An 11461-nucleotide genomic window follows, 5' to 3' on the forward strand; every position below is an offset into this window, starting at 1 on the left:
TAAATTCCTCCATACGCTTATCCAGTAATCTCTTGAATTTGACCAATGTACCTGCCTCCAACACTGCCCCAGGCAGCACATTCCATGCCCCAACCACTTTGTGGGTAAAAAACCTTCCTCTGATATCTCCCTTGAACTTCCCACCCATTACTTTAAAGCCATGCCCTCTTTTATTGATCATCGGTGCCCTGGGAAAGAGGCGCTGGCTGTCCACTCTATCTATTCCTCTTAATATTTTGTACACCTCTATCATGTCTCCCCTCATCCTCCTTCTCTCCAGAGAGTAAAGCCCTAGCTCCCTTAGTCTCTCCTCATAATCCATACTCTCTAAACCAGGCAGCATCCTGGTAAATCTCCTCTGCACCCTTACCAACACTTCCACATCCTTCCAATAAATGAGGCGACCAGAACTGGATACAGTACTCCAAATGTGGTCTAACCATAGTTTTATAGAGCTGCATCATTGCCTTGCGGCTCTTAAACTCGATCCTCCGACTTATGAAAGCTAACACCCCATAAGCTTTCTTAACTACCCTATCCACCTGTGAGGCAACTTTCAGGGATCTGTGGATACGGACCCCCAGATCCCTCTGCTCCTCCATACTACCAAGAATCCTGCCATTAACTTTGTACTCCGCCCTGGAGTTTGTCCTTCCAAAGCGTACCACCTCACACTTCTCCAGATTGAACTCCATCTGCCACTTCTCAGCCCAGCTCTGCATCCTATCAATGTCCCCCTGCAATCTTTGACAATCCTCCACACTATCCACACCACCAACCTTTGGCTCGTCTGCAAACTTGCCAACCCACCCTTCTACCTCCTCATCCAAGTCATTAATAAAAATCATGAAAACCAGAGGTCCCAGAACCCATCCTTGTGGGACACCACTAGTCACAGCCCTCCAGTCTGAATGCACTCCCTCCACCACAACCCTCTGCTTTCTACAGGCAAGCCAATTCTGAATCCACATGGCCAAGCTTCCCTGGATCCCATGCCCTCTGGCCTTCTGAAGAAGCCTACTATGTGGAACCTTGTCAAATGCCTTACTAAAATCCACGTAGACCACATCTACTGCACTACCCTCATCAATATGTCTGGTCACCGCCTCAAAGAACCCTATCGGGCTTGTGAGACATGATCTGCCCTTCACAAAGCCATGCTGGCTGTCCCTGATCAGATCATGATTCTCTAAATGCACATAGATCCTATCTTTAAGAATCCTTTCCAACAGCTTGCCCAGCACAGACGTAAGGCTCACTGGTCTGTAATTCCCTGGACTATCCCTACTACCTTTTTTGAATAAGGGGACAACATTTGCCACCCTCCAGTCCTCTGGTACCATTCCCATGGACAACGAGGACTCAAAGATCCTAGCCAACGGTTCAGCAATCTCCTCCCTCACCTTGCAGAGCAGCCTGGGGAATATTCTGTCAGGCCCTGGGGACTTCTCTGTCCTAATATTTTCTAACAGCTCCAATACATCCTCTCTCTTGATATCAACATGCTCTAGAACATTAACCTTACCAACACTGTCCTCAGCGTCATCAAGGCCCCTCTCCTTGGTGAATACTGAAGAGGAGTACTCATTGAGGACCTCACCCACTTCCACAGCTTCCAGGCACATCTTCCCACCTTTATCCCTAATCGGTCCGACCTTTACTCCCGTCATCCTTCTGCTCTTCACATAAGTGAAAAAAGCCTTGGGATTTTCCTTAACCCTACTCGCCAAGGCCTTTTCATGTCCCCTTCTTGCTCTCCTCAGCCCCTTCTTAAGTTCCTTCCTTGCTGCCCTATATTCCTCAAGAGACCTATCTGATCCTTGCTGCCTAAACCTTATGTATGCTGCCTTCTTCCTCCTAACTAGATGTTCCACCTCTCTTGTCACCCATGGTTCCTTCACCCTGCCATTCCTTCTCTGCCTCACTGGACAAATTTATCCCTAACATCCTGCAAGAGATCCCCGAACAACGACCACATCGCTATAGTACATTTCCCTTCAAAAATGTCATCCCAATTCACACTCGCAAGTTCTAGCCTTGTAGCCTCATAATTTTCCTTTCCCCAATTAAATATTTTCCTGTCCTCTTTGCTCCTATCCCTGTCCATAACAATGCTAAATGTTAGGGAACGGTGGTCACTGTCCCCCAAATGCTCACCCACTGAGAGATCTGTCACCTGATCTGGTTCATTACCTAATACTAGACCTAATATGGCATTCCCTCTTGTCGGCCTGTCAACATACTGTGAAAGGAATCCGTCCTGGACACAACAAACTCTGCCCTGTCTGAACCTTTGGTACTAAGCAGGTGCCAATCAATATTTGGGAAGTCGAAGTCTCCCATGATAACAACCCTGTTATTTTTGCACCTTTCCAAAAATCTGCCTCCCAATCTGCTCCTCAGTATCCCTGCTGCTACCGGGGGGCCTATAGAATACTCCCAGTAAAGTAACTGCTCCTTTCTTGTTCCTAACTTCCACCCACAGTGATTCTAGAGAGGATCCTGCTACATTATCCACCCTTTCTGCAGCTGTAATAGTATCCCTGACCAGTAACGCCATCCCTCCTCCTCTTCTCTCTCCCCCCCCCACCCCCAAACCATCCCTTTTAAAACACTGAAATCTGGGAATATTCAGTATCCATTCATGCCCTGGTGACAGCCAAGTCTCTGCAAGAGCCAGAATATCATAGTTCCATGTATTTATCCAAGCTCTCAGTTCTCAGAGTAGCCTGAGGAAAGCAGCAGCAGGCTGACTGTGTTTGGGAGCGTTTGAGTAGGCAGAGGAAGTAAAACAGGAATAGCCCGAGGAGTGACGGGCTGGTTCAGACTGGCTTGATGGCTCATTCAGTGTGATCAGTACGACAGCAAAGGGATGCATGTGTTCAAAGAATGGTGGTCTGGTTTGGATGGACACAGAGTATGGACTGGTCTGTCTAGCTGATGAAGGAATAGTCAGTTGGGATAGGAGAATTAAAGGCTGGTTTGGGTGGGCTCCAGTGGGGAACTTGAATACAAAACCAAAATCCTGCAAATGCTGGAAATCTGTATAATGTCAAAGTACTCAAATATTCACTAATCCAGCAGTATTCTGTGTATTCTACTCCTTCCTCATCCCATACTTAAATTTCCCATATGCCAATCCTCGAGGATCTCCTTCTATCTTGCCAGGATCATCCAATTTCCCCACAGTCCTCCCCTCCCAGCACTTGCTTTTCAGAAGCAGATATTGTGCCAGTCCCACCTTCCATGCCAATATTCTCTGGATTGTTTGGCACATTTTCCATCAGCTTCAGCACAATGGTTCTCTCAACCCCATCAAGTATAATGGGCAACAATGATCCCAGGTTTTCTGACAGCAAGTCTGTTGTTGCAGTTACTTCATCTTTTATTCAAGTCTCATTTCCATTCCTTTTTGAAAAGCTCTGCCAATCGATGGCTCTTCCCTTTTGTTCATCCTTCCATCTCCCTCCTGCTTTTGCACTTGCTTTTTATAAGAGTTTTCAGTATAATCAGAACTCGTTTTCAAGTTCTTATGAAAGGTTGCTGATCTGTTATTTCTCTTTCTGCAGTTGCTACCTTACCTGCCTTTTAGTTTTGAGTATTTTCTTTATATGCAATAGAAACAACAGAGGCTCAGAAAATTAATAACCACAAGGACTGCAGAACATAAAAGGGAATTAACATGACTAAAGAATGAGTTTCATTTCCACATCACTGCAGTACATACCATTTGAGATAAACTCTTTCTCAGATGTTTTTGCATTTTACTCAGGTTGCTATGGAAACACGTGCTATTATAGCATGGTTAGAAAAAATCCCTTTCGTGCTTGGAGCCAACATCCTTGGAGGTGAACAAGTGGTGACGTTTCCATTCAACATGGCAAGACCCGAAGAGGAAAGGGAAGAGATGATGCGAAGAGCACAAATGTTAGATGATTACGAGGAAAGTGAAAACCTCAATTACATGGATACACCAGATGACGCAGTATTCCAGTGGCTAGCCACCTCTTATGCTTCTGCACATCTTGGGATGGTTGAAACATACCAAGGCAAATGCCACACTGACGATTTTACTAAAGGCTTTGGAATCATCAATGGTGGAGCATGGCGTCCATCTGTTGGCAGTAAGTATAATTGTGACCCTACAGCAAAATAAGGGCACCAGAGGAGAGTTTTGGTTCTGGAAATTAAGCACTCTTGAGATAATAATCATTCTTCCAAGGACAGGTAAGACTAGAAAGTGAAGGGAGAAATTTTGTATCTATCTAGTCCATGTAGTTTAAACTCTCACTATAAATAAAGAGAAGGGACATTAATTTATTATTTTTTTCATTTCTAATCTGATGAGCAAAACACTCATTCCACAAGCTTTTAAAGTTTCATTTATTGTTTAAGACCACAGCAGGTCACAACTTTCAATGCACTATGCTGAAAATGTTTATATCCATGCCACATACTCAATGAGAAGTTGCCAACTTTGGTCAGAATTGTGGAATGTTGTAGGCTGACAAACACATTCAGCAGAAGTATTAGAAGATGGACATGAGGAAAGGAATGCATTGGGGTTTCCAGCTCAGGTTGCACGTTGTCACCATCTAATGATCAGTAAGTTCCATCAGTGCTAGAACATATCACGTGGATGAGAAGATCAAAACAGTGATACAGCACGATAATATCTTGAAAATTTCAACTTAAACTAATATGGACAATAAAATTCAACTGTCTTAAGTAACCCTAAAATCCATTTATCAAGTCCAGTTTCTAAAAACTGTAGCTGGAGATTTTATGATATTCATTTGTATCTTATCACATTTTAATGTACCCATCTTCACCAAGTGTCCAGCTGCCTGTTTCAGAATCACCCCATATTTTTACACTTGCATAGAATCATAATTTTTTTGCCCTTACTTAGGTTGTCATTAACAGATACTATCAGTATTTCAGAGCTGTATCCAATTGATGTGCAGAAGCCAAGAGTTTGCAACTGCCTCCCACAAAGCTCAGATGAAAGTTTTACTTCAATGCTAGTTTCTTGCAATGGAAAGACTTAGTGGCTTTACAAGAGTACTATCCTCGTACCTCCAAAACCTGTGCTTCATTTTCTTGAGGTGGAGACATAATGGTGTTGCTCGCCCTCTGGTGGTTATAATAAATAAGCCTGGTAGTCCCAAATCTGAGTGGACATAGCCCCACAGTATAAAACTGACCACAATTCAGTAAAATCTTAAAATTCCACAGGGCATCTCTCCCTCAACAAAAAAACCTTTGAAAATATTTTGTAAAAGCTCTGATAGGCTATTTAGGGTATCAGTTGTTCTACTTGCAAAGTCAACAGGTTAAAAGTTATAATGAATTAATGTGCAATTGATAAATTCACATTCAGATAAAGCATTGATATGGATGCTATTATAATTGCTCCATTCGGTACTGTTCCATCACAAAGATTTAGCTCTGCTGTTAGTTAGCAATAGCATGAAACCTCTTTGAAAGTATTATATTATGACAGTGAGAGCTCTAGTCCTGATAACTGTCCTCTTTTCCACAGCTATGAATGATTTCTGCTATCTGCACACCAACTGCTTCCAACTCTCCATTTACGTTGGCTGTGACAAGTTCCCTCATAAGTCTGAGCTGCCAAAGGAATGGGAGGACAACCAGGAGGCACTGCTCCACTTTATGGAACAGGTAACGGGAGAACTACACAGTGCCAAATGCAACATTCAGTCATTCCCAGTAAGATAAGAGTTTCCGCAAGTCCAAAATGTGCTGAATGACATTTGCTAAGTATTACTGAATTCCATTGCTGGATTCCACTTGTTCACCAAGGTCCCTGTTCCTCAATCCTCCATAAAGCCATTTATTTCATTTATTTGCATGATTGAGCCTTGCTAATCTTCCCTAAATGAACCTCCTCACACTTATCAAGATTAGGTTTCATCTGTCTGTGCTCTCCCATTGTATCATCTCATCAATATCATCCCATAATCTAAAACTACCCTCCCTGAAAGTGGCAACACAAGTGGATTGGGTGGTAAGGAAAGCATACGGCATGCTTGCCTTCATCAGTTGGGACATTGAGTCTGGAAGTCATGTTGCAGCTGTATAAAACTTTAGTTAGACCACATTTGAAGTAGTGTGCACAGTTCTGGTCACCAAACTATTGGAAGGATGTAGAGACTTTGGAGTGGGTACAGAACAGGTTCAGCAGGATGTTGAGCAAAATACTCAGCATCTGCAGTTTCGTGTCTTTAACAGGCTGTTGCCTGGACTAGAGTGTATCAGCTATAAGGAGAGGTTGAACAAACTTGGATCATTTTTGCTGGAGCATTGGAGGCTGAGGAGTGACCTTATAGAAGTATATAAAATTATCAAAGGCATAGATAGGGTAGATAAAAGTCTACTCCCCCTCCCCCCCAAAAGGGGGGAAAAGGTTAAATACTAGCGGGCATAGATTTAAGGTGAGAAGGGAAAGTTTAAAGGAGATGTGCAAGACAAGTTAGTGGAGTTGTAGACAGCATAGAGGGCTGTCAAAGGATACAACAGAATATAGATCAGTTACAGATATGGGCAGAGAAATGGCAGATGGAACTCAATCCAAGCAAGTGCGAGGTTTTATTCTTTGGGAGGTCAAATGTAACGGGAAAGTATAGAGTTAATAGTATAACCCTTAACAGCATTGACGTACAGAGGGATCTTGGGGTCCAAGTCCCTGATTTCAGAGATGCTTAAAAACTTTTTAAAACAGTCTTCTAGCTTGAGAAGTCACAAGTTTCTTATCAAAGATTGCTGGGATGTTCAGGAAGTGGTGCCTCTGAGGTATGCCCCCCGAGGCCTACTTGCTATCAAGATCTTCCTCTAGCTTGGCTGGATGCCTTCTGGGTTCAGTAGATAAGCTCCTTTGATCTACCCCATCTGGCCTGGCTAGGCGTGAGCAGGTTTTGTGGGAAAACACAAACATTGGGTAAAAAGATTGAGCAGTGAAAACAATCACAATTTTTAAAACAATGAGAGAATAAATTGGGTATAAAGTTGCATCTAAATTAGGGAGGTGCAATATACATGTATTCTTCTATGATATACACAAAAAAAGACAAAAGATAAAATGAAAGAAATTTCACATTAAAACCATTATTCCACTTTATCTTTTATTAGAATTCTTTTACATAGTTAACCAGATGATTCAAAGGAGTACTGGATCAATTTCTGATGGGGGGGGGGGAGTGGTGGAGTAGAAATAGAAGCAGTGTGTCAATTATAAATCCATAGCACTGCTGTGGGTAAGCAAATAGTCTTTTCTCTTGTTTTAAGATCTTGGCAACAGCATCTAACACACTAAAAACAGGAATGGGCAGGCACGGTAGTGTAGTGGTTAGCATAATGCTTTACAGCGCCAGCGACCCAGGTTCAATTCCGACCACTGTCTGCTAGGAGTCTGTACATTCTCCCCGTGTGTGTGGGTTTCCTCCGGGTGCTCCGGTTTCCTCCCATCTTCCAAAGACATGGGTTAGGAAGCTGTGGGCATGCTATGTTGGCACCGGAAGCATGATGACACCTGCGGGCTGCCCCCAGAACACTACGCAAAAGATGCATTTCACTTGTTTTGATGTACATGTGACTAATAATGATATCATCATGTTATTGCAAAGTACATTGGGTACAAAGACCTTGTACTTATAATATTCTGTTTCAGATACATCGTGGATTAAAAGGCCTGGTACGGGATTTGGATGGAAATGCAATTGCCAATGCCACAGTGTCAGTTGAAGGAATAAACCACGATGTGAAAACAGGTAAAATAATCCCACTTAAATTATTTCCAGTGGATACAATTTACCAAAACAATGTGCATGACCTACAGTATAGGACACTAAGACTAAAAGAAATTTAAAGGATGAGACAAATCATCTTACCAATGCTTCCAGAAAACAAGTTTAAAAAGCATGCAAAAATTAAGTACCAAGGCAAGCAAGGTCTCAGAAAACTGTTGCAATTTCAGTGTTAGACCAGAACACAGCAAAAGAATGGAGTCTGATTAATTTGATGCTTAAAAAAATAACCAATGCTAAGAAAGAGTTATGATGAGGGAGGGAGGGAGGGAACCAAGAACATATTCTTAACATTAGAGCTGGACCAGTTAGGATTGAGATCAGGAAGGATTTATTCAATGAAGGGTAGCAGAAATCCGAAACCCCAAAAAACATGGATGGTTTGGCAAATGCATCTCAATTTTAAGTTAGGAAAGGATATTAAAACAGAGAGAAACAGTGAGAAAAAGCAGTTGAGATCACCCATGATTTAATTGCTTCTCAGAACAGGTTTAGTGGGGTTGAATAGCCTGTTGATGTCTCTATAGAAATAAAGGTGAAAGGCGGATCCACCATAGTCCCATCTTGTATAGCAGTATTCAAGTCTTGAACTGAAAAGTCATACAATTTAACCTCTTGGATTCATCTTCACCTAAGGAAATAGAAATTATTAGATGAAACAAATTCCAGCTGATGAAATGAACATTAGATTGAATCTTATCAGGATGCTGTTTCATTATGTTAACAATTCCTCTCTATAGATTCTATCTGACTTGTGTGCTTCAGTCCACTGAGATTTTTTCACTTGTGTTCTTTTTCTAGCAACTGATGGGGACTATTGGCGAATACTGAACCCTGGTGATTATCGAGTGACTGTGAAAGCAGTGGGTTATGCAACCAGCACACGGGTGTGCCATGTAGGATATGAGAATGAGGCAACAGAGTGCAACTTTAATTTGCGCAAATCCAACTGGCACAGAATTCAGGAAATCATGGAACAATATGGACGCAAGCCCATCAATGTGATCCTGTCACGAGGAAGGAGGGTAAAGAAGATCCGAAAAATTCGGGTACATGCAGGAAGACGGATGGGTCACCAAAACCAGACTCGGACATTACAGTAGAGGACTCGCTCAATTGTACATTTATGGATTTAATTTGGGAATAAAGGGCTTTTTGTTTAGAAGCAATGATGTCACTGAAGGACTGTTAATCATAATGATGTCTGTAAAAATCGTTACAGGCAACAGTCTTATCGATATTGTAAATTGCTATCGTTTACGGTCAGTGTGTGTAGATCAAGTTTCAGGCAGATTTAATTTTGTGAGGAGACAAAGTAGCACTCTCTTAAAGCTGACCTTTCAAACATTAGCATTATTAGTAGTCACATAGTATTTTAAATATAACACTATGCATTCTTCTGAAGCTAGGCAACATTGCAATCAGTCTCATGACCTAGCTTAACATGGGTGCATCAAGATGAAGAGGTAATGCGTCTCCAAAACCAACCTTCTGTGCAATCTAATTATTGTAAACAACAGAACAAAACTAAACATACATACCCAACTCGATACAGTGAAACTACAACCTGCACCAATTTCCTTTATTTACTTACACAAATTAAGCTCCATGACATAAATATTCCAAGTTACAACCTTCAGAAACCCTATTCTATCCAAGTATGCAAAATTCTTTTCTCGACATAAAGCTATGACATATTTAGAAATTTATACTAAATTTGCTTGTGGAACAGACATTGTAAGAGCATTGCCAAACCATGCGAAACCAGAACTTAAAACTCATGGATCCAAGGGATTGGTACAGATTTCATCTAAACAAGTGGCAAAATTAAATATTTAATCATTGCTATGCTACAGCTGATTTCTGCCAATTACAGTAGATGTAGAAACAACTGATCATCAGATTCTATTCTACTCACTATGAAAGTGAAAGAATTATAGATGTTGGAAATTTAATTTAAAGAAACAATTCTGGAAATGTTTTGCAGGTCGCGCAGCATCTGTACACACAAAATCAGAGCTAATATTTCAGGCTACTGACGAATACTCAATTAGTTACTACTTGTATCTGTAGCATCAATACTAGGATTCGAGAGATGACCACAGGCCACCACCAGGTAGTCTATTTTCTACATGCCAGGCAGTGAAATAAATCAAGCTATCATGTGGACCTATCAGAAAAAAAATCCTTTAACATATCAGACAACAAAAATGACCACAAAGTCTCACCACTGCAAAAGCATGTGACATTTCAGTGGTTTGGTAAAAACATTCAAAACTCGCTTGCGCTTTCCACCCTTATTATCGTTGTGCGTCAGAAGTCAAACTGTCATACTTGCAGCTCCTAATTGAATCATGCTAAGATTGCTGATGCACTTTTGATCAAACAGAAAAATTAAGTAACCAAGTTTTAGCCTATCCCACCAAAACAGATTTCCAAGAATGGAGAATTACAATGTATTGACAATAAAAAATACAGTTAAGGACATAACTGTGACCGAAGATAGACATTTTAGTTCATGGGAATGTAAATATCTTGGAATTTCTTCCTTTCAATTACAAAACCAATTTTAACTTGCCATCACTAACAATAGATTTTCAATACTGGTTATTGAAAAGGTTCTTGGGAAAGTGTTTGTTGATTTGATGCTAAGAGTGATGTGCACTTCCACTCAGCTCAGTGGGATTTTCGGTTAATGGCAAGTTTCTGAGGGAGAGATCTGTATTTAATATCACAGTTATAATTGTTTTTTGTGCACCTGTTATGCAATAGAAAACAGTTCAGATAGGAAATGCAGTATCAAGAGTTGCCAGATGGTTTTCCTGCACAGAAGTTCCTTTGTTTCAAAATATATCCAATATTTTAACAGAATAAAAAGAGAGAGTACATAATGAAGGACTATTTAATTGGTTTAATTTTGAAAACTGCAGTAATATTTCAAACATCTAAATCAATATCCCCAAACAAGAAGCTAGCAGGAGAAATTAGTTATGCACCATCTATCATTTGCATCTAAAACACTGGGTTAAGCTTTCAAATTCTCTTTAAATCTCACTCACCCATTGCCCGTGCTTACTGACCTGCACTGGCTCCTGGTCTGCATTAGCTCCATTTTAAAATACTTATCCTTGTAATCACCCATCCGTGGCTTTAACCCTCCCTGTGTATCCTCCTCCAGACCTAGTATCCTTCAAAATCCTTGTACTCCCTTAGTTCTGGCATCCTGAGTGTCGTTTTTAAACCGTTCCACCATCAGGTGCCAAGGCTCTATACTCCAGAATTCTTTCAATAAATGTCATTGCTTTGATGCAAGCTTCAAAACCCAACTCTAACTAGCTTTTAGTCATCCATCTAATTACCAACTTATATACATAACTGATTCTTTTTTGGATGATGCCTTTATACATTTTTCACTAAAACACAGATGTAAATTATCACCAAAAATAAGCATTCAAATTCATCCCTTAATAACAAGACCTTAATAATCCCCTCACTGGGTGGGCTGAAAGGACTGTACATGAACATAATTAGTGTTAGCCTAATTCCAGGTAAATGCCAAATTGCTCAAAATCCAGTAAATGTATTACGCACATTGACCAAAATCCAAATGTATACTGTGATGCCAGTTATGCAAC

The 11461-nt window shown here is 40.9% G+C and overlaps 1 protein-coding gene across 1 annotated transcript in view; it reads left to right on the forward strand.

Moving 5' to 3' along the window:
• The window catches only part of aebp1b (AE binding protein 1b), a 54098-nt gene extending 43381 nt beyond the window's left edge, over window positions 1-10717 (forward strand). The window contains exons 16-19 of the mRNA XM_052040757.1: window positions 3773-4124; window positions 5546-5685; window positions 7691-7790; window positions 8628-10717. Of these exons, the coding sequence (XP_051896717.1) occupies window positions 3773-4124; window positions 5546-5685; window positions 7691-7790; window positions 8628-8929 (894 nt within the window). The 3' untranslated portion in view covers window positions 8930-10717. The remainder of the gene's footprint in view (window positions 1-3772; window positions 4125-5545; window positions 5686-7690; window positions 7791-8627) is intronic.
• Window positions 10718-11461: the final 744 nt, after the last annotated feature.

This window comes from Pristis pectinata, chromosome 29 (assembly GCF_009764475.1).
Source record: "Pristis pectinata isolate sPriPec2 chromosome 29, sPriPec2.1.pri, whole genome shotgun sequence".
NCBI classification, from domain to species: Eukaryota; Metazoa; Chordata; class Chondrichthyes; order Rhinopristiformes; family Pristidae; genus Pristis; species Pristis pectinata.